The 22,572-nt window shown below is 61.5% G+C and overlaps 1 protein-coding gene across 8 annotated transcripts in view; it reads left to right on the plus strand.

The window, feature by feature from the left end:
• The window catches only part of ZFR2 (zinc finger RNA binding protein 2), a 55,672-nt gene that overhangs the window by 24,622 nt on the left and 8,478 nt on the right, over nucleotides 1–22,572 (plus strand). For 4 of the 8 annotated variants that reach the window (XR_013358354.1, XR_013358356.1, XR_013358355.1 and 1 more), the window contains exons 6-18: nucleotides 747–929; nucleotides 2,586–2,811; nucleotides 3,857–4,014; nucleotides 4,926–5,045; nucleotides 6,561–6,685; nucleotides 7,398–7,530; nucleotides 8,196–8,383; nucleotides 11,162–11,333; nucleotides 14,137–14,275; nucleotides 15,734–15,831; nucleotides 16,037–16,132; nucleotides 16,921–17,032; nucleotides 17,545–17,642. Coding sequence is in view for 5 of the 8 variants with exons in the window: in XM_077860477.1 (XP_077716603.1) it covers nucleotides 747–929; nucleotides 2,586–2,811; nucleotides 3,857–4,014; nucleotides 4,926–5,045; nucleotides 6,561–6,685; nucleotides 7,398–7,530; nucleotides 8,196–8,383; nucleotides 11,162–11,333; nucleotides 14,137–14,275; nucleotides 15,734–15,831; nucleotides 16,037–16,132; nucleotides 16,921–17,032; nucleotides 17,545–17,642 (1,848 nt within the window). In the remaining 3 variants the exon portion in view is untranslated. Of the gene's footprint in view, nucleotides 1–746; nucleotides 930–2,585; nucleotides 2,812–3,856; nucleotides 4,015–4,925; nucleotides 5,046–6,560; nucleotides 6,686–7,397; nucleotides 7,531–8,195; nucleotides 8,384–11,161; nucleotides 11,334–14,136; nucleotides 14,276–15,733; nucleotides 15,832–16,036; nucleotides 16,133–16,920; nucleotides 17,033–17,544; nucleotides 17,643–18,355; nucleotides 19,540–22,572 lie in introns of those variants that run through there. The other 4 variants (XM_077860476.1, XM_077860474.1, XM_077860478.1 and 1 more) reach the window with 2 other exon arrangements.

Genomic DNA, 22,572 nt, shown 5'->3' on the forward strand with positions numbered 1-22,572 from the left:
TTTAGCACCATGGAGTCTGTTCTTCCAGGCTTTTCTCTGCCCCACAGGCCTTTACCTGGGGGGGTGCGTGCGTGCGTGTGTGTGTGTGTTCTGTTGCTCAGGTAAATGCTCATAAGTTTCCTGAGCTCCAGAGAGTTCCTCTCCTGCTCCTGTTGCTGGCTGCCTCCCATCTGCCCCGGAACTGGCCTGTGTCACTGGCGCATGTCACCAGGGCAGGCCGATTCTTGACGAGGTGGCTGAGCAGGCCCACTTAGAGCATGCTTACTGCAGCTGGCCTCATCTTAAGGACTCCCAGAGGGGAATCTGGAATGCCCCGTAAGAGCTTGGTCACTTGCCAGACGCCATCAGATATTTCGGGCACGCTGGTGCAGCACGCACAGGCCGGTGACTCACGCACCCTCCCTCACAGACCCCCCGGCATGTTCGCCGCCTTCTGACAAGGAAGTGTGCCCTGTGTGATTCTGGTAGCATATGTCTCGTGTGGTTCTTGAGGTCAGATCTAAATAGCCAGCATGTTCCTTTGAAGTAGCCCCTGAAACTCAAGAAGGTCATCAATTTTCCAAGAAGAGAAAGAAAACTTATGTCTTTCAGGCTGAGCTTCTGGCCTGTTGACCAGGTCTAATAAAGTGGCACACAACCGTCTGGGTGGCCAGTGAACGGAGGGAGGGGGGCGGGAGGCCTGGGTCTCCCCCATCACGGAACTGCACACACGGGCCTCTCAGGCCGCTCTCACTCTCTGCCTGCAGACTTACCGCGAGCACCTGGAGGGACAGAAGCACAAAAAGAGAGAGGCGGCCCAGAAGGCGGGCACGCAGCCCAATGGCAGCCCGTGTGGGGTGCAGGCACAGCTGCGCTGCAGCCTGTGTGCCGTGTCATGCACGGGGGCAGAAGCCTACGCCGCTCACATCCGGGGGGCCAGGCACCAGAAGGTAGGAGCCCTCATGCCCACCCCCCACCGATGGCCTCCCAGGGGGCAGCTGCCCACAACAGGAAGCTTTTCCTGTGGGGCCCATGCGGCTGCATTCCTTGGGATGTTCTAGAAGTTGTACCCGCCCCCTGGATCGAGGCCTCTTTCATTCCCAGACTCCAGGGAAGACTGCTCTGGGCCTTAGGTATGTTTACCTGCTTATGGAAATGAGAGTTGGAACACGGATGAGGTCAAACTGCATGTTCAATTTGGGGTTCTGCTTTTTAAAAAGTAGATCAAATGAATACAATTAAAATGGTCAAGTTCCCATGTCAATTTTGATAGCAGTGTTTTAATGGGTATGAGATTCTTTAACATCTGTGTTTTTTATATTTATTACTATGTTAATATCAACCTTTTCCTGTGGCCTTAAAGTGCCTGTATTATGCCAGCTTATGAGAAGCTCAGTGGGATCCCCTTGGCTAGAGAAGGTAGAGAGACACCCACCTCTCTCCCTGAGGGGTCTGCCCTTGCTGGGCTCCAGAGGGAGCTTTTTGAAAAGCAGCAACGCTGCCCAAATGGTATTGTTAACCAGCTAGGTAATGCTCACTTGCAGGGGGTGTGCCCTGAAGGCAGGACGAGGAGTGCCTGGTGGGACACCAGCTTGGTGACATATAGTTCACAGGCAGGAGAGTTAGGGAGGCCCCGGTCTGTGGGCCCACACGGAACCCGCTCTGTGCTCCCTCCTGCCCCTGGGGCCTCTGCTCCTGCCCTGCCCCGCTGCCGGCCCTCCTCCAGTTCCTGTTGCCAGCTGGGCCACCCCAAGGTCACCAGCCCAAGGTCCTGTGTTTTCCCCTCCCCTCCTCAAGGGCCTTGTCCTCAGCCCAGCCAGGCCAGGCTCTCAGAAGCCTGAGCAAACCCACAAAGCCCACAAAAGGAGAGAGCAGATACCTGGAGGAAGGGAAGCAAGCAAGCAAGCAGAGGAGTGGGAAGAGTGGGTGCACAGGCCTGGCCGTGTGGGGCTGCAGGCAAGAGAGCTGGGACCCAACAGGGCTGGGCTGTTCCAGGGGCCAAGGAATCCTGCAGCCAGCTCTGGGAGGGGGCAGGTCTGAGCTGTGAGTGTCAGAGCCGCGGCACCCAAGCCAGGTCTGAGGTGGTTGTCAGCAAAGATGCTGCAGGTGGTGGGGTAGTCCTTGTAGTAATGCATTGAGGGGGGTGCTGGGATGCCAAGGACAGGGTGTCACCAAATCCTACGTGAATCCGTGTCCCTGGACAGGGATGCACAGTCCCAAGGGAACATGGAGTGTATCCGTGCATGTGGACCGTCATACATCTTAGCAGGTGGTCCCTGTACCCATCTGGGGTGGGCACTGGGCTGCTGCTTGGGATGCCAAAAACAGCTCTGTCTTTCAGCTGAGACCATGCCGTTTGGACAGAGCTGTGGATGTCAGCAGCACAGGGTGTTGAGATGTTCTAGGTCCTGCCGGGGCATGACTAGTGGGCCTGGAAGCAGGAAGTGATGCTTGGGAGCCAAGGGCATATCCCTGGGGCCTGGGATGGGACCCGCACCCCCCTTTCTCCAGGTTGTCTGCCTCCTACACCCACCCAGGTGCTCTTCTTTTAGGAGGTCTAATCAGACCTGGAGGTGGCCCTGACAGGGGGCCTGGGTCTGTTCCAGGTCCTCAAGCTGCACACTCAGCTGGGGAAGCCCATCCCTGCCATAGAACCAGTGCCAGGGGACTCCAGCTCGGCCCAGGCCACCTGTACCAGCAAGCCAGCCCCTCTCACCACGGAGAATCTCTCCACGGCCTCTGCCAAGCCCACAGCCCCTGCTGGCCCCAGCATGTGCACCCTGAGCAAGCCAGCACTAGCCAAGAGACCAGCTTTGAAGGCCACGTGTGTGGGTACATGTCTGCGTGTCACAGCCTAATGCCCGTGCCCTGACTCACTCCTCATGCTGGAATTTCACAGAAGTGCTTGTCCCGTTAACTTGTGTGTATGTGTACAGCCATCACATCTTTCCAGAGGGACTAAGCTCTGGATGGAGGGTGGGGAATGGTGAGAGGCAGGCCTCTCCCGCATCCTGGCCACCTCTGGGCCACACCCTTGAGAGCCAGCATGGTGACAGCACGATTCACATCCTGGTGTTCAGGGTGAACGGAGCAGGCTCTGATGAGTTATGTGGGTCTCGGGGAGATTAAAGTGGGCTCCTGGTCCCCCCACCTGTGGTCCCACCTCCCCTGGGGGGGCCCGGGCAGTAAAGGCTGCCTGGTGGTGCAGATTGAGTGGCTAACAGCTAGGGTCGCGTGTGAGACGCTCAGTCCACTGACTGCTTCACGGCGTTGACCAGTTTGCCCTCCATGACTCTGGAAAGTAGGTTCTGCTGTAATCCCAGTTTGCAGAGGGAGAAAGAGAGGTGAGGTGAGGTCATGTACCTGCCCCTGGGCCCCTTCATACACAGCTCTTAGAGGTGAGATTCAGACTCAGATCTGGCCGACAGGTCTGCTCTCCACCTCCAGGCCTTGCCCAGGAAGGGGGAGGAGGACTTATTTTAAGCCTCAGCAGCTCTGTGTTTTGAATCACCACACAACATCGAAGACCAAACCAAAGAGCAGTGTGGTAACAAGACACGTCTCCCCTCTGAGGCCCAGTGACTTTGCCTCATGGGGCTCAGTTGACCATGACATTGGGTCCACCAGGACCTCCATCTTTGGGACCCAAGGGCTGCAGAGTTGGTGTGGCTGTGGGCTCCTTGGCAAGGGGCCTGCCTCCAGGGCCGCCCTGTGGATGTGTTCAGATTGGCACCAAACTGGCTGATGTCACAAGGGGGTGAATGGGCAGTGGGAGACCTCGGTTTGCGTGGCGTTCCACCCTTCACACTAGCAGAACAGAAGCCGGCCCTAGTTCCCCGCTGGAGCAGGTCATGAGCAATCCAGTTTTTCTTTCCAGGGCCTTCCAAGCCGCAGGCAGCAGGCAGCAGACCCCCAGAGGGCAAGCGGGCACACCCCATACCAGACAGGCCTAGAGATCCGCCCACCCGAGGAGGCTCTGCAGAAGCTTCTGGAAGCTGTGAGGCGCAGCCAGTGGGCCCAGGCTACGTGGAAGAGGTAACACTGCCAGGCAGCTGCCGTGCCCTGGACCGTCGGTGTGCACCCTGCTCCGCCTCTGGGCTGTGGTAGAGGGCTCTGGCAGGGGTCAGGCTTTAAGACTGCACCCCAGTTCTCCATCTGACATGTACACACCTGTCCACAGGCAGACTCAGTGAACCATCTTGCAGAACTCACTGGAAGGTCCCAGCACTAGGTTTCAGACCCTAGGAGGAAGGCCTGAGACAGAGGCACAGGACTCTTGGGCATTAGGAGCTGGTGTGTGGCCTCTGTGGCATCGCCCAGATGCCCAGAGCTCAAGCAGTGGCCCTGCACGGCCTGCCTTGAACAGCCTTCTAGATCCCGATTTGGAAGCCGCCTCCACTGGCCGCTTCCATAGTTCCCAGGCTCCCCGTCAGTGGCTGAAAGGGAGTGTGTGAGCATCACCATTTCTTCTCTTTGTTCAACCCATTCAGCATCTTCTGTTCTGTCCCTTATAAAATAACCACACCAGATAGGAGTCCTGCCGTGGGAAGCCCCGTCATTTAGTAGTGGAGGAGATAAGGTGCATAAAAGCCGCAGGAAGCACGGAAGGGCTTGATGATGTGGAACTCGCCACAGAACAGAGGCAGGAGCTCTGCAGGACAGGGCCTGGGCCCCAGGTGTCGGCACCCGGGGTGGGGATGGGGGTGGGGGAAGGGGGTGGAGGCAGGGGAGACCCAGGGCACGGGAGGGTGTGTTGGTGACATGCTGGCTCCCCTGAAGGCCTCTTGGCAGGCAGGAAGCCAGCACGCAGGCCTGGATGGCTCCATTGTCCCTTATCAGGGCCTCCGGGGGAGGCTCAGTGCCCCTGAGGGGACAGGGGTCCCCCTGCCCAGGGACTAGACACACTGCGTGGGCAACAGCCAACTCAGCAGGTCTCTGTGTCTCAGGTGTGCAATGAGGAAGGCAAGGTGATCCGGTTCCACTGCAGGCTGTGTGAGTGCAGTTTTGGCGACCCCACGGCCAGGGACACGCATGTGCGGGGACGGCGACATCGGCTGCAGTACAAGGTATGTGGGATTGACTGACCAGGCTTCATGCACCCCGCCCTGGCCCCCGCTCCTGAGTCTGAGCCCCTGCCGGGAGCTCCAGGCCCCATGGGCCTGTCAGGCAGTGTCCACACCCGCATTCCCGCTGCCTGGGGACCGTGGGAGGAGACCCAGCACTAGCTGTGTCTCCCGTGGTGTCTCAGCTCCTGCCAAGGAAGGTTTAGTGGTAAAACTCCGTGCCCGCTTATTGCGGGAGGGGGTCCTCGAAGCACATGGGATGGGCTCACGGATGCCGCCTCCTGTCCCCAGGCTCTCAGCGTCCGTGTTCTCTTCTGGTGTCTACCAGGAGCTCCAGCTAGCGTGCGGGGCTGAGTGGGGAGCCTGGGGGGCAGGAGGGTGTGACCCAGGGGCCACAGATGTGGCAGGAGTGCTGGGCTGTCCAGGCTGAGTGTCTTCAGGGAGCCAGTCCTCCGAGGACCCTGGGCAACAGGTGCTGAGGGCCTCCAGCGCCAGTGGGGCCTTTGTCCATGCACTCCACTTCCCACCCAAGGGGGTGGCCTGTGGGCCTTTCTGCCCCATGGGCCCAGCCAGTGCAGCTGTCAGCTGCCCCCCTCAGCCTCCCTCTCACAGGTTTGCAGAGCATGGGTCTTGTTACGTGTGCACATGGGCGACGAGCAAGCTTGTGCACAGCACACATGAGTGGCTCTCTCACAGGGCCACTCCTTTCTAGCTGCTCTATTGAGACGTCATTCACACGCCACACAATTTGCCCATATAAAGGGTATGGTTTCACGGCTTTTACTACTGTATATTCACACACTGTGACCATTTCCTCTCTCTAGTTCCGGAACATTCCATCACCCCGAAATGAGGTCCCATCACACCTGCACACACTGCTCCATGGGCCCCCTCCCCATCCGTGCAGGAGCCTGTCCTGGACGTGTCACACACATGGACTCACACCCCATGGGGCCTCCTGTGTCTGGTTCCCTCCCTGAGCGTCGTGGGCTCAGGGTCTGTCCCCGGGGTGGCATGTGTGGGCGCCTCACTCCGCTGTTTGCAGCTGAGGGATGTGCCCGTGTCGGGGGAACGTGTACACGTGGACCGTTGCCGGCAGTGAGTGCTCCCTAGACAGTGCTGCACTTTCTGGATGATGAAGGAAGAGAGAAGCTGCAACGGTATAGAAAACTCAGATTGCCGGATTTCACGCAAATGGTGCTTCTGCTGAATTTGCTTGATTAGAAATACGCACTTGGGGTTGGCTCTGCAGCGACCCATCCAGGGTCAGTGAAGTGTCTCAAGGTGGTACCGAATGCCCTTCTTCCTTGGGTGGCCACACCCGGGTGTCTGCTGGGCAAACTCCCCCTAGAAGCTCCCTGTTTTGTGGCTCCCAGTCCCAGGAGCCTTAGGACTCTGTGGGATGGAGCCCCAACTGTTGAGTCAGCACAGGAGGCTGTAGGCATGGGGGCTCCTGGGGCTCCCAGCGCTCATGGAAATGAAGGTCTCCTGTCTCACGGCCCTTCCTCCACTTTCCAGAAAAAAGTGAACCCTGACCTTCCGATTGCACTGAAGCCCAGCCACAGAACCCAGAAGCTCCTGGAGGCCAGGCTGAGGAAGCAGAGGCAGCTGACCAAGAAGCGGCTTGAGGAGATGCGACGCTGGTACGCGGGGATGGGGTGCACAGGGTCCCTGCCAGGCCGCCCCCACCCTCCCGAACACCCTCTGCTCGCTTCAGGCTTGAGGACCCGGGTGCTCACCCTTGAGAGGCTAGCAGGGGACACCGCCCTTGGGGGAGACGGTCACACTGAGGATCTGTGCTACTGTCACATAATAAATGCAGAACAGCACAGCCCCTGTGACCGCAGGGCAGGTGCTCTGGGCCCCCATTCCTGGGCATGCTCTGTGTCTCCCTCTCTCCCCAGAGTCCCTCTGACATCCTGTGTCCTGATCTCTTGTCTCCCCTAAATCTTAGTGTTCCTTGCGTCCCCCCTGAATCCTGGTGTCCCCTGAGCACACACACATTTGTCATGTCCCCCTTCACCATCTGGAGCAGTTTGGAAGCCTTTTCTGACCTAGTGTATGATTGATGGAAGATTTGGGCCGTGGCTGAGCTGGGGAACGAAGCCCTGGACAGACCGGGGGCTGCAGCCGCCCCTGCCTTCCCCCGCTGCTGCCCTTGGCCTGTGTCCTCCCAGCCCACCTCGCCTCCATCTCCTGGGCTCTCAGGGCCCCGTCGGGCAGCTGAGACCCTCCCTGGTGGTCCTGGAGCCACCAGCCTTGCTGAGCCCCACGACCAGGTGTGGTTCTGATGTGACCAGCCCAGTGGGGCCTGCAGCCACTTGAGCACCCTGTTCGCCCCTGGTTCCCCGGCAGGCGCCACGAGCTGTGCAGGAGACGCCTGGAGGAGGGGCCCCAGGCCCAGGATGAGCACCCCGGACCCCCATCACCTGACCAGCACCCTCCTTCCCTCAAGAGCAGGCCAGGGGCGCCTGCCGGCTCAGCTCTGGTGGGTGGTGGCCTTGTCTTGGTGCCATCATGCCTCCCACGGTGGAGGCCCCGCAGGCAGGTGACCCTCTCAAGTCCTCGCTAGGACCTGAGTTCTCCAGGGTGAGGGACATGACTTTGAACTGAAACCCCCCTAAGAGGGGCCCGAGGGTGGGAGCTGGCAGGGCCTGAGAGCCATAGCCTACCCACCCCATCACCGGTCACCTGCAGGAGCCCCAGGCCCAGGCCCCACCACTGGCCACGGGAGTTCCTTCAGCTCCGAGGCCCGGGCCACCACCTCCCTCCAGAGCCCTCGGCGTCCGTCCGTGCAGGCTGGGCCTAGGCTTGGATGGGAGCCTTCATTCCCACCTTGCTGAGGGGAAGAGCCCCACTGAGTTGGCTGAAAAGCCTCTGGCTCAGAAATGTAAGAACGTCACCGAAAGGGAGCCCTCTGGCCCCATGCAGTCCCGCATCCCCGCTGTTCCATGCCTCACGGGTTCCTGTCCTCCCTTGGCCTGGCTCCCTGCTGCCACTTGCCTGTCACCCCCGAAGCCAGCCTGACTCTGGGGTTCCCTGTGGCCTCCTGCTGCATGTGCTGTGCCTCAGCAGGGCTGACCTCCTGTCGCCTGCCCACCGGGCGCCTGGGGCCTCGCAGCCAGCCTGTGACGTGCACGCCTTGCCCTGCAGTCCACGTGGCGGGAGACCAGCGATGACCGGCACGTCCTGTGTAAGCACGCCGCCATCTACCCCACGGAGGAGGAGCTCCTGGCCGTCCAGAAGGCCGTCTCCCACTCAGAGCGTGCCCTCAAGCTGGTGTCTGACACGCTGGCCGAGGACAGCTCCGGGAGCCCGGAGCACGCGGGTGGTGAGCACAGGTAGTGGGGGCCACTCTCCGTTCCCAGGGCCCCGGGGTGACTTGGCAGGGCAGAGAGGTCCCCCTGGGGGGAGGGTCGGGGTCTCGGATGGGACGTGGCTGGCTGGCAGGAGGGCAGAGGCAGCCTCACCCTGATTGGCTTTGAGCTCACCCCAGTTTCTGGGGCTTTCCACCCGTGGGCAGAACATTCCCCAAACTGGCATTTCCTACGGAAGGTGCATCTAGAAATGTACTTCACAAAGGGCAAACCAGACTGTTCCTCTTCTGTGAAGTGGAGATTAGGGTGATTCTGACCCTCTTCTTCCTCTGGCCCCACCCCCGCTGGCGGGAGGATGCCCTGGAGCGCCCCCGCAGTGAGTCACTATTCCGGTCGCTGTGACTGTCGGGTGGGAAGGCCCCGCTGCCTGTGATCTGAAGGAAGTCTGCCTTTCCAAGGCCTTTCTTTCTGAGTGGTGGCTTCGTTTCCTTTTTGAGTTGTTTGTATGAGGCTAAAGTACTCCACGTTCGTGCGTATGGTCCAGCGGCACAGGGGACACTCACAGGTTGTGTGCCCATTGCCACCATCTGCTTCCAGAGCTTTTCCGCCCCCTCATGCAGAAATCCGGCCCTGGTAAATTGGCCACCCCGGCCCTGGCACCCACCACTGCACGTCCTGTCCCTGTGCTCGGCCTGTTCCGGACACTGCACACACTTGCAAGAGGAACCCCTACAGGGTTGGCCCTTTTGCATCTGGCGGGTGCCACTCAGGAGCTTCTTGTTCTGCAGACTTGTGCCCTAGGAAAGCGCATGTGTACCGCCCCTGAGTGAGCTCCAGGGGGTCATCCTGACACAAATGCCCCCAGGTTCCAGGGCCTCCCCCAGGAGAGTGCCCTTCCTCCACCTCGAGTGCTGGTGGAAGCAGGGGTGCAAAGAGACACGCTTTCTGTTCCCCACGGGCGTCCTCGTACAAGAGGGCAAAGTCCCGTTCCAGCTTGTTGGGGATGTGCGCACGCCCACCATGCTCAGCTCAGGACCTGCAGATTCGTGTGGCCCCACGGCCACGAGTCAGCCTCCCCTAAACCTTGCAGCCGCTGTGTGCTCGAAGAACAAAACTTACCTTGTTCTTTTTATAAAATTTTTTTTAAGAGAGTGCTCAGGGATGAGCTGGGGGAGGGGCAGAGGCAGAGGGAGAAGCTGACTCCCCGCTGAGCAGGGAGCCCGAGGCGAGATTCGATCCCAGGACCCCGGGATCTCGACCTGAGCTGAAGGCAGACCTCACCCACTGAGCCCCCCAGGCGCCCTGACCCCATTTTAAGCTTTCACTTGACCTTTATGTCACATCACGTGTTAGATCTTTATGTTATTGTTCAAAAACAGGGATGTGCCTTCTTTACACGGGATCATAGTAGACAGTCATTTACTCAGCTGGGGGCAGAGTGTGCTCGTGTTTGGGGGTTTTCGCTTACTGTGGAGGGCCTGTCACATACACACAGTGAAGCCCTGGGGAACGCCTGGTGCCTGTCCCAGCTGATCCCTCAGAAGGGAGCTGAGAGGCCAGAAGCCCATCCTAAGCATCGAGGGCTCTTGTTTGACTTAACAAACCACAATGCCATTATATTTCAACAACAATCCTTCAACATTGTCAGATACGCAGGGTTGAAATTTCCTGTTGTCCCACAGAGGTCAGACTGTGGGTTTGGGGGTGGTTTTGTTTTACAGTGGGTATGAATTAGGATCCAGACTGGTTGGCGAGCTCTGAGTCTCTGTGTCTGCAGCCCCCACCACCCGCCCCCGAGCTCTGCCCTCCGTGGACCTTGGCCCCTCTGCAGCCATCTCCCATCTGCATGTTGCTGTTGGCCTCTCGGCCCAGGCCTCTCTGGCCATGTTGGGCTCCAGCGCACTGTGGTCCAGAAACCAACAAGAAATACATAAGTGGGGGCACCTGTGTGGCTCAGTTGGTTAAGTGTCTGAGTCTTGGTCTCCGGGTTGTGAGTTCAAACCCTGCACTGTGCTCCTCACTGGGAATGGAGCCTACCTAAAAAAGGTAGAAAGAAAAAGAAATACATAAATGGATTTGTAAAAATTGGAGCCCCTCCTATCCCAAGAAGTGTCAAACCAAAGGTGGCAGTTCCTGAGCCGAGGCAGGGATTTGGTGAGGGGCTGAGGCAGAGGCCCATGGAGGGAGGCAGTGAGGCCACGAGGGAGAGGGTGGTGGCCAGGAGGCCTCAAGCCGGGCTGGGAGAAGCTGGAGTGTCCCCCCCAGCCTGCAGAGGGGCTGCACTGGACAGAGGCAGTAGTCAGGTTCACACGGCAGCAAGCAGGCCAGGCCTTCAGAGGGCCGAGCAGGGACCTGCGTCAGGCCGCTGCAGGTGGGGCGCCCCCGGCCTCAGGACCTGGGCCTGAGGGGAGAGGGCAGGCTCCCAGCAGAGGACCTGGCAGGCCTCCCAGCCAAGGAGCTAAGGTGGGGGCTCCATGACCCCAGAGACACTCGGAGGGGACACACAGCCAAGGGCCCGTGTGGGTGGGGCCCGCCGGTGACCAGGGCCCACGGGGATGGCCTTTGGGGGCCTTTGTCAGAGTGTAGATTATCCGGAAGGAGTAACAACCTCCAGCCCTTACTGAGCACGTGCAGCCCAGCAGCCTTGTCCCCGGGCATGTGCCCATTTCACAGGTGCAGAAGCTGAGGCAGAGGCTTGGCAAGGAGCCCGTGAGCGCCGGAGCCAGGGACCCTGGCGGCAGCGCCTCTTCCCCACCCCCCTAACCCTGCGGGTCTCACACCTCTGTGGGCTTGTCTTCACAGCGGCGGCTCCTCCTCAGCTCGGGTCCTGAAGGGCGTGATGCGGGTCGGCCTCCTGGCAAAGGGCCTCCTCCTGCGGGGAGACAGGACGGTGCAGCTGACCCTGCTCTGCTCGCAGAAGCCCACTCGCGCCTTGCTGCGGAGAATCTCGGAGCAGCTGCCCCGCCAGCTCCCGGTAAGAGCCTCGGCTCCGCCCGTGGGCTCCAGGCGGGATGACTTGTTTCCACGCGGTTCTAAGAAACAAGAGGCTTGGCTGTTAGATGCAAACCAGGTTGTTTTCATTAAAAGGTTGACAAGAGGGGGAGGAACGTTGGGGTTCCTTCCTAAGGTGACTTCAGGGTAAGTCCCAGCAACAGTGTCCTGTCGCGGCAGTGCCGACTTACCAGCCACTGCGGGGCAAGGGGAGCCGAGAACCTTACGGGGCCCTTTGTGCTGGGGTAGCCAGAGCGGCGTCTGGGGCCAGCGGGAGGCGGCCTGGGCTCCTGGGACTTTCTCCCCAGAAACAACAATTGTGGGAGGACTGAGATGGCCTTGTGATCTAAATGGATCATCTCAGGCTAAAAAAAATCAGTTCCGGAGTGTGTGTGGGGGGCCCTTCCTGGTGTGTCAGCCTCTGATCCTGGGAGAACCCCGCATGGGGGCCGGGCAGACCCCGGCACATCTCCACGCTGGTCAGGACGCACAACCAGGGAGCACGAGAGCAAGCTAACCTCCAGCGTGTCGGTGAAGAAGTGAAAGCCTGATGCCAAGGAGGGAGCACTGGCGGGAGCGGGGAGGCACATGACACGGGGTGGTGGGAGGCGTGCATCCCAACAGGGTAGAGCGCTCAAGGCAGGAGCTAGAGACCGGGGTGGCCTTGAAAGGTGGGGGAGCAGTGTTCCCTGTAGAAGGACCTGCATCTGCAGTGGCCGCGGGGCAGGTGTGTCCGAGCACACGGGGGCCTGGATCACACCACTTCCCTGGAAGTGGGAAGACAGGAGGGTTCTGAGCAGAGGAGTGACGTGCCCCCACTTGGCCACGTAAATACTCGTTTCTGTGGCTCAGCCGGTTAGGTTTCGGACTCTTGATCTCGGCTCAGGTCATGATACTAGGGTCATGGGATCGAGCCCTGCAACGGGGTCGGTGCTCAGCAGGGGGTCTGCTTGAGGTTCCCTCTCCCTCTCCCTCCTCCTCTGCTCTCCCCCGCCTTGTATGCCCACATGAGCGGGCTCAAGCTCACTCACTCTCTCTCTCTCATAGTTAATCTTTAAGTAAATCAGTAAATACTTGTTTCCTTCACTGTAGTCTCCAGCTCACTACTGCAGGGGTGCAAGCATGGCTCATGTGCAGCCCCATGAGGATGGCCTCAGTCGTGGGCAGTGCGCCCCACTCCAGCAGCGTGGACAGGCCGCCGGGGCCACCTCAGCAGGAGGCCCTGAGCAGAACAGGGGACCGGGCAGGAGGAGGGTGCGTTTCAGGGCCAAGAGTGGCCTCAGGCGTATATGCAGGTGGTGTCAGAGGGTGATGGACGCTGGGTGCTGGGTGCACAGCTCCGTGCTGCAGGCCCCAGGCCCCCTGAGGTGGGCCGTGGGCTCCCTGGTCCCCACACTAAGATGTGGAGATGTGACGGGGAAGCATCTGAACCCACCGCCTGACTCGGGCTCATCTGTGCTGGCCAGGTGGGGGCCAGGCGGCTTAGCCGGGGCGTGGAGCATGTCCAGGGGTGCAGACACGGCTGCCTGAAGCTCCAGGCCAGCTCGGGAGCACCCTGCCCAAACAAGGCAAGGGGCACAGTAAGGCCTCTTGGGGCAGTGGGCGCTGCACCAAACATGCCTCGGTTGTGAAATCTCCCCGGAGGCCCTGCGTGTGAGGGTGGCCGGCTCAGGGCCGCCCCCAGTGAGAGGCAGTGGCCGTGCCTGGGCCCCTGTGGCAGGTAAGGGTGGCGACCAGAGCCAGAGGGCGCCTGGGTCTTGCCTGGAGGCAGGACGTGGAATGGGCTCTCCCCACGCTTCCCTGGTATGCCCACCCTGGAGCTTGTTAGACCCGCTAAGTGGTCTTGCCGTTCTCACTGGGCAGCACCTCTTGGGTCCAGTTGCGTAAGCTTGCTTAAGGAGCGTCGCCGTGTCATGTGGCCGATGAGCATTTCACTGCTGTCCGTCCATCACTTGAGGGCCCCGCCCGTGTAGTTGGACAGTCAGGCCGTTTCCGGTGCGCAGTGTTACCAGCGAGGAGATGACCTTGTACGCCTGTGAGAGCTTCTCCCAGGGGCAGAATTGCTGGGCAACGGGAGGCCAGATGCTTCTGGTGCACGTCTCCAGATCAGCCTCTGCCAGCAGTTTATGGGTGCCCGGGTTTGCCAGCCGGGCTGCCCCTCAGACTTCTTGAGGTTTGTCCTCACGGGTGACGATGGCACCTCATTATAGTTTTATTTTATTTTTATTTTTTTTAATTTTTATTTATTTATGATAGCCACACAGAGAGAGAGAGAGAGAGAGAGAGGCAGAGACACAGGCAGAGGGAGAAGCAGGCTCCATGCACCGGGGGCCCGACGTGGGATTCGATCCCGGGTCTCCAGGATCGCGCCCTGGGCCAAAGGCAGGCGCCAAACCACTGCGCCACCCAGGGATCCCTCATTATAGTTTTAATTTGCTTCGTCCTCACCATGGGAGGAAGCTGTGTTGTTGTGTAAAGAGGGTCCTTTCTGTTTCTTTTCCACAAACTGCCTGTTAGGTTACTCACCAGTTTGTTTCTTTAATTGGATTGCTCATCTTGTTATTGAGCTGTGGGCATTCTTTACATATGAAGGTACCTACATGTAGGATCCGTTATCTGTACGCATTGCTACATATTTGCGCCCCTGCAGGGTGGGGGCGATGTCTCGGTCCCTTGGAGGTTCCAGACGCCCAGCCCGGGGCTTGTCACTCGACTCCATCCTTGCTGGTTTCCCTGTGCTTCTCAGCTGCAGTGACACGGACTCCTGTTGCCTTTGCACCTCACAGATGGTGACAGAAGATAAGTATGAGGTCTCCTCTGACTCTGAAGACAGCGTCATCATTTCCTCCTGTGAGGAGCCCAGGATGAAGGTCATTGTGTGTGTCACCTCGCCCCTGATGCGGGAGGACTCCTCTGTGGACCAAGGTGCGGCCGGGCCCCTGCGCCCCACCTGCTCCCCACACTCACTGGTGGCTGAGGGCAGCATCTGCCTGTGTGCGGGTGGGGTGGGGGCCGCGGCCAGGGATGTATTCTGTCAGCCCTGGATGCTGCCATGGGAGAAGAGCTGGGCCTCAGGGCAGCTGCCGACAGACACGGGCCCACAGCTGGTCATTCCTTTATTTTTATTTTTTAAAGATTTTATTTATTTATTCCTGAGAGATGCAGAGGGAGAAGCAGAGACACAGGCAGAGGGAGAAGCAGGCTCCCTGCAGGAGGCCCAGTGTGGGACTCGATCTTGTGACCCCGGGATCACACCCTGGGCTGGAGGCAGACGCTCAAATGCTTAGCCACCAGGCGTCCCAAGCTCTGGTCATTCTTAAAGCCCCTTCTGCTTGTTTCGTCAGAGCTGAGGACCCCGAACGTCTCACACTGTTCTTTAAATCAGTTCACTTTTGTCACTTTAATTTTTTGAGTGGCACCGTTGAACCGTTGGTGGAAAACATTACCAGCTGTCACATTCATCTAAAAAATAAACTCGGGGATAAAACACCATTAAATTGTAGCCGAAGGCCCCATGAGGCTTTGCTCCAGCACATGAACAAGGGGCAGATGGGGCAGGTCGGGAAGTGTGGACGGCCCGAGTCCACTAACGGCGCAGGCTTGGGGGTGGCCCCTGTGTCCCCAGGGGTGTCCGGGCCCCGGCTGGTGGTCACCAGAGGGGGTGTCAAAAGCCCCTCCTCGCAGACACCCCTGCCGCCTCCATCTCTGCCTGAGAGAGCAGCTGGCCTGACACCCACTGTGGGGACATCTATGCACAAGTGACATGGGTCCCACTGCTGACCTCTGTACCCGGGGCCTCCTGGGGCGAGGAGGTGCGTGTGAAGCAGCAGTCAGAGGGTGTCTCCCCAACGCCGGGCCTTTGCCATCAGCGGTGGCATCTGTTTGAATCTGACCCTCTTGCTCCCTTGTTGGGATGCACTTGGAAGTATCTGGAAGCCTGGCTTCATTTATCGTTTTCCACCTGATGTGGAATTTGCTCACCACGGGACTGGGTGCTGGAGTTTCCCCCTTGAAACCACAGGGGGAGGGGATCCCTGGGTGGCTCAGCGGTTTGGTGCCTGCCTTTGGCCCAGGGCGCGATCCTGGAGACCCGGGATCGAGTCCCACGTCGGGCTCCCGGCATGGAGCCTGCTTCTCCCTCTGCCTGTGTCTCTGCTTCTCTCTCTTTCTCTCTATCATGAATAAATAAATCTTAAAGAAAAGAAAAGAAAAGAAAAGAAAAGAAAAGAAAAGAAAAGAAAAGAAGAAAAGAAACCACAGGGGGAGAGGATTGTCTCTGGCCCTTGCAGTGTCTGGAGGAAGGTGGCCGGTCTAGGGCCCTGGGAGGCGGGGGGGTGGGAGGAGGGGTAGGGGGCACCGTGCCCACGTGCCCTTTACTTCTAGAAGGAGTGCAGGTGCCTCAGCCCAACCCCGACGACATCCTGAGCCCAGAGAAGTGCCTGCAGTCACTGGCCGCCCTCCGCCATGCCAAGTGGTTCCAGGTCAGGGGGCAGGGGCGGGGGGCCACGCGGTCTGCCCTGCCGCGCAGGAGAGCGGGCTCTGAGTACAACCATGAAGGGCAGCGTCTGACGGCGGCTCCCTGCCTGGCGTCGGCCCATGTCTCCTGGCCAACGGCCCCGGGTGGCCCTTGTTCCCCACGCCTCACGGGCTGGCTCCCTGAGCTCACGGGCGCCTCTTCCCCCAAAGGCTCGAGCCAGCGGCCTGCAGTCATGTGTGATCGTCCTCAGGGTCCTTCGTGACCTCTGCCAGCGTGTGCCCACGTGGGGCGCCCTGCCAGACTGGGTGAGGCATCCCCGGGGGCCCCGCTTTGTCCCAGACAGACGCTCCCCATCCCAGGCTGGGCTTTTCAGAAAGGCGCCCACTGAAGCCTGAGCAGCCAGGGAAGGTGGATGGGGGGCACGTCTCAGGGGTCCCTTGGGACCAGGGGGAGCACCTTAAACCCACGCCTTGCACACAGAACAGGAGCCTGGCCTGCGCCCTCTCTCCTCTGACACCCCCTGGCAGTCACCCTGGAGCCCATCGTGGGGAAGCGGGGAGAAGACACCACGGGGCACACGTGCGCCCAGGCCCCGAGGTGCCGTGTTGCAAGGCCCCCAGCCCCCTGCCCTCTCTGGGCTACTCCCCGCCTCACACCCTCCTTTGGGATCGCGCCACACCCCTGCACCCGAGGGCGGGTCTGAGTCTGTCCCTCCCTCGTTTACTTTGGGGACAAGTTTTTCTACTTGCAGTTCTGCCTCCAAAGCCCTTCCCCGCGCCCAGCCCTGGGCCTTAGCCACCAGGGTTCTCGTGCCCCCTCCCCAACCTCCACTTCCCGCCGTGTCTAGGGGGGCACCGCTCTTGACACCACCCCAGGGTGGACACGGGGTCCACTCTGAGAGGGCTAAATGCAAGAGGGTCACAGAGGGCGTGACGGGGGCAGGAGGCCAGGCTCCGGGGAAGGGTGGGCGAGAGGCAGAGAGCCGGGCAGGGTGGGGGGGCCTCTCGGCCCAGGGTTGGCTCTTGTTGGGGTGGGAGCCAGCGGCCCAAGCGCTCTCTTACACCTCAGTGTCTGTCCTGTCCCCGCACCCCAGGCCCTGGAGCTGCTGGTGGAGAAGGCTCTGAGCAGCGCATGTGGGCGCCTGAACCCTGGGGACGGCTTGAGGCGTGTCCTGGAGTGCGTGGCCTCGGGGACACTCCTGCCAGGTCAGTCCCACCAGCCGGAGCCCAGAACGCTAGAGCACGTGGCAGGTGCAGAGGGAGCTGCATACACAGGCTCAGGACGGCGCCTGCGAAGGAGAGTGGGAGGGGCCGCACAGCCCTGGTTCTCAGGGGCCCCCCTGTGTCGGGAGAGCCCGGGAATCTTGCCCAAGGAAATAACCGGCGGGACAGTGGGCTGCGCGCCGAGGTGCTCACGCGGCCTATGTTACGGGTGCCGAGGGCGTCCCCATACCCACTGCAACGTTGAGGTGTTAGATGCAGAAATGGGGTTTCCTGGTCCTTCTGGTGCTGCGGGATGGTGGCAGGTTAAGAGAGGGGAGAAGTGATGCCGTGGGCCCGTCCTGTGGGCCCTTCATGTCACTGCGGTCACAGGTGCATGGGGGGGGGGCAGGGGCGGACGCCCTGGAACCCGCCTGGGCCCCTGCATGGCCCCGTGGCCATGGCAGTGTTTCACCAGGGTGCTCTCTCCTTCGCCGCCCCCACCTCCCCTCACCAAGATGGGCCTGGGCTCCAGGATCCCTGCGAGAGAGACCAGAGGGACACCCTCGAGTCCATGACCCCCCAGCAGCGCGAGGACCTCACGGCCACTGCCCAGGTAGGACAGCCGATCTCTGCGGCTCACAGGGCTCTGAGTGGAGTCCAGCCCCAGCAGACGGAGGGTGGCACCCAGGTCCCAGCAAGGCTTGGTGGTCCTGCAAATGGTCTGGGGCTCTCCCTCCCCCACCTTCCCTTTGTGGAGATGGGTGGCCTGCAGGTGGCAGGACCCTTCCCAGGAGCAGGACAGCCCGGCTGCCATGGCGACGAGGCACACACCTGGGCCCTTGCTGGCTGGGACTTCCCTGGGCGCCCCCAGCCCCCCCTCCCTGTGCTGTGAAAACACCCAGCCATGGCCTCGAGCTCGGCTGGCCCCCAGCACAGCCCCCGCCTGTGGTTTCCCTTTCGTCGGCGAGTTTATTTATAAGAAGATCTCCCAGTGGCACACAAACCGCATCAGGCCTGGCACTTACGAATTGCCCCTGACAGGAAGAGCCAAGTTGCTCCGGATCAGAGGCAACAGCAGAGGCTGGATTTGGGGTCCCCACAGGGAGGCCGGAAGGGGCTGACACCCCAGGGGCTCCCAGGCAGCGTCCTGCCATCAGCGCCCGGCGAGCCCCCCACACCTCTTCACGCCTAGTGTGCCCTGGGCTCTGTGGTTGGCGGAAGGCTGCTGTCAAGGACACCCCTGGAGCCCCTGTGCCCGCGGTGGGCCGGGCTGGGGCTGCAGCAGGGGAGGCCGCGGGTGGGCCCTGACTGGCTCTCTGCCCCCAGCACGCCCTGCGCCTGTTGGCCTTCCGGCAGATCCACACGATCCTGGGCATGGAGCCGCTGCCACCCCCCAGGAGCAGGCCAGGGCCACGCTTCCGGAAGAGGCTGCGGGAGGAGGTTGTGGCCTCGGAGTGCGAAGTCCAGAGGAAGCAGGGCGGGCAGGGCAGAGAGGGACCTGCGTGAGCAGCCTCACCCCTGCGAGTGATGTGGCACATGTCCCCGCAGCCAGAGGACAGTCGTGTTTTCCTTTCCGGAAACGCTCCGTGGGTTTCTTTAAAAACAGTTGTGCTTAGATCTTCAGTGAAACCACGCTGTTGGGAGTGAGAGCCGACTGGGGCAGCCCCGCCAGCCCAGGCCTGCCCCCCCTCCCCCCCCAGCCGGTAGGAGGTACAGCGCACCGATGGGATGGTAAACCCTGGTGTTTCTCACTGGCTTTCAACTCGCCGGTGGCCTGCTAGGCACGTGGGGCTCGGGAGCGCTTCCTTGGGATGCCCCAGCCGTGTGAGGACTGGAAATCAGGCGGATAGGCCCCCTTGGCGGGGGAGGCAGGCCAGGGAGCACTGGGGGGCGGGGGGGTGAACCCGGGGCACTGCCAGGCCTGGAGCCGGGCTCCCCAGGCCCAGCCTGCTGCCGACCCAGCCGACCCCTCCAGACCCCCAGCCTAGAGAAGCCCCCGACCCCACAGCCAGAGGTCTGCAGGCCTGAGCTGGGCTGGTGTCTCCCCCACCCCACCGACGTCAGCCCTCAGGGAGGGTGGTGAGGATGCAGGCTGGGCACCCCCTCGCCTCCCAGCCGCGTCCATGACCCAGTGTGCCCTGACCCCTACCGCCGAGTGCCTTCTAGTAATGCTGCCATGTGCAGCTTCTCGTTCGGGGCTGGGCCTTGCCCTCGGCCCCACTCACGTGCAGCTGCGGGTGGGCCGAGGGCGGGGCCTGGTGCAGGAGCGCTGGTGGACGTGGGGCACCCCCCAGCCCCCGCCCGCCCCAGCAGGCCTCCCTGTGCTCGGGGGTTCTGACCAGCTGCCCCGTGACCCTGAAGGAGAAAAGTCTACAGTCACTTGGTCCTTTTAGTTTCACCTCTGTGTTTAGGGGACAGTCTGAGTGTGGCTTCGTGTCTCATGTCCTTGTAGGGCTACCCCAGAGTTTGTGGGGGGCGGGGAGTAAATAAACAGCATCTTTTGCTGTGCACTGTGCAATCCTTTGCTCGGGGTACAGGCGCGCCTACGGGCCCCCCCCCCACTCCCTCGGGGCTCCGAGCAGGGGCACCTGACCAGCCAGTGTTGGCCTCTGGGACTCAGGCCTCGAGTGTGACCAGTGGGGAGGTCTGAGGAGCTGGTGCTTCCTGGAGGCTGCACCCTGACGTGTGGTCCCTCGGGCCATCCCCACACTTGGGGACCCTGCCCCAGAAGCACTCCTCTCACACCTGCCCCACGGCTGCTCAAGGAACCCTTCTTGTTCTGGTCCCAGAAATGAACAGTGGGGCCATCAGCACGACAGTCAGAGGCCCAGAGGGCTTCCTGGAGGAGGCGGCGGCCAAGCGGGGTTGGTGGGGTGGGGGTTCTCTGCCTGCAGGTCTCCCACCAAGAGTTTGCTGGAGTTTTCCCAAATCCTCACTGCAGACCTCCGGGGGTGGGTAGGGGGGCTCACATGGGGAGACCTGGTCACGTGCTGAGCTGCTGACAGCCTCAAGCCAGGGCGCCCCGGGCAGTGGCGTAGGCAGCAGGGAGGGGCCCAGAGGGGAGGGGGCACGGTGTCCAGCGGGAGTGGCCCTGTCGGAGCACGGGCAGGGCGCATGCCAACCAGGGTGGGGAGGTGCCAGGACCCCCTCTCAGAGCCTGGCCGGGGGGCCATCAGCCCCTCGGGGAGAGGCCGAGCCTCGTTGTAGCCAGCCCGCGCCTAGCCGCCACCACCTCCCAGAGGGCAGGCGGCCCCCGCCCCCCGCCCCCGCTCCCCACAACACCAGGAGTCAGAGCCAGCCCCTCAGCTGGCCCTGGTTGCAGCCACAGGTGGGCACGGGGAGGGCGTCCCCGCCTTCTCCACCTCCCGCAGCAGGCCTTCACCCCACGCTCCCCGTCCAGGGCCCTGCCTCTCACCCAGATGCCCCGGCTCACTGCCGCCTGCTCGGGTGCAAGCCCCCCTTCTGCCTGCCGTGACGGCGGCCCTCTGCTGCTTCAGACCTCCTTACCCCAGGGCCTTTGCACATGCTGTTCCCACTACCCAGTAAGCTCTTCCCTGACCTGTAGGGCCCGCGACTCCTCCCTTCCCTCGGGTCTCAGCTCAGGTGTCACCCCCTCACAGGAGACTCCTCGAGCACGCCTGATGGTCACATGACCGTTTTTCTGACTACCGCACACCCCTGGTTAGAATCACATGTTCCCCGCCTTCCCCCAGGGATGTGACTTCTCTGTGGGCAGGGAGTGCGGCCGCTCCGCTCACCACGGTATCCCCCAGAACAGACCACGGACACCGTCGTAGCCCAATAAACGCGTTAGGTGGCTTGGAGCCGTGCTCTGCCTCCGAGATGCGGCTCCCTGTCAGAGGAAATGCCTCCTGGCAGTGAGGACCCCGTTTGTGTCCATCCCAGGAGGCTGTTGGAAGGGTTGGGGTGAGGCCTCAGCTGCGGTGGTGGGGGGGGTGGGGGGGTGGCAGGAGGGGGGAAGGTGAAGAAAAGGGAGGATGGCTTGGCCTCCACCATGCGGGGCGGTCGTGGAAAGCCCCACGGGCACAGTGCCTGGCAGGGGCGACCCCAGACAACCCCATAACCCACTGTTCTCGCTGGGGAAGACGATGGCATCCTCACCACCGGGTGCTCTGAAACCAATGCCGTTGTTGGGGAGGCAGATCTGCACCCCCCTCCCCCCTCCAGCAATTCCACAATGATCAAGCAGTTGGCTAGCGAAGCGTTGGGTCCAGATGGATGAAGCGTCTGGGCCGCCGAGCTCGTTGCAGCCCCGGGCAGGAGACCCCAGCGCAGGCCGGCGGCGCCCGGGAAGCCCCCCTAGACCTCAGGCTGCAGGATGCTGGCGGGCGAGCAGGTTGCTAGGAGACGGCGGTGAGTGTGGGAGGGATGACGCGGGCCGTGTGGGCAGGGCTGGAGCTGAACCTGGCAGCCCGTCCCCAGAGACAAAAATGGAAGGGCAGGTCTGCCAACTTCATCCAAAGTCCCTGCTGACCGTGAAAACCCGCCGCGTCCCTTGTCGGGGGATAAGTGGCGCCCCAGGGGCAGCGGGGGCATCTCCAGAGGCCCTGCGGGCGGGCTCCCTGGGCTCCCTGGGTGCCTGTTAGTCGGGAAGGTGTTCCAGGCGAGCAGGTGAAGGCTGTGCTAGCGGATGAGCCAGAGGCCAGAGCTGCCCCTTCGGTGCGGAAGGGCCCTGGGCTGGGGGAGTAGTGCCCGGTTATGTCTGCCCAGGTTCTGCCAAAAAAAAAAAGTATTAGGAAGCAGGTATTTGCCTCCCCATGTTCCCAGCAGCATTGTCCACGGCAGACAAAGGGTGGACATGACCCACTTGCCCGTCAACAGGTCAATACACAGTGCGGCCCGTCCACACCCGGGACACGACCCAGCCTCGGGGAGGAAGGGGCCCCGACACCTGCCCCAGGAAGCACTGACCCCCTGCCCCCCTCTCCACCCCTGGCTCCCACCACCTCTTCTGTCTCTGTGGACGGGCCTCCTCTGGGGACCTCCTGGGAGTGGGGTCCTGCAGGGGGAGTCCTTCTGGGCCTGGGTCCCCTCCCTGAGCCCGGTGTCCTCAAGGTCCGTCCACGTGGGGGCAGGTGTCGAGGCCCATCCACAGAGACAGAGAAGAGGTGGTGGGAGCCGGGGGTGGGGCAGGGGGCAGGGGGTCAGTGCTTCCTGGGGACGGGGTCTCCGTGTGGGGAGATGGAAGGTTCTGGAGACAGTGGTGGGGGTGGGTGTGTGGCGGAGTGAGTGTGCTCCGTGCCCTGAGCTGTGAGCCTAGAGGCAATTATGATGGTGAAGATGGTGAGTTTACATCCGCTTTACACTAAGGAGCTTGAATGCGTTGCGGTTTCCCATTACAAAGAACTTGAAAGTTCCATAACAGTGGAAGAGCGGAATGCAGTGGACCGCTGCGAACCTGAACCCGGGTTTCCTTCCTTTCCCGCCTCTCATGCTCTCCTGGTTGCGGAGAGGCTCTTTATACCATCGTGATTCCTGCTTTTCTTCACTCGACGCTGTCACAGCGTGGCTTTCTCATGTGT

Source organism: Canis aureus, chromosome 19 (genome assembly GCF_053574225.1).
Source record: "Canis aureus isolate CA01 chromosome 19, VMU_Caureus_v.1.0, whole genome shotgun sequence".
NCBI classification, from domain to species: domain Eukaryota; kingdom Metazoa; phylum Chordata; class Mammalia; order Carnivora; family Canidae; genus Canis; species Canis aureus.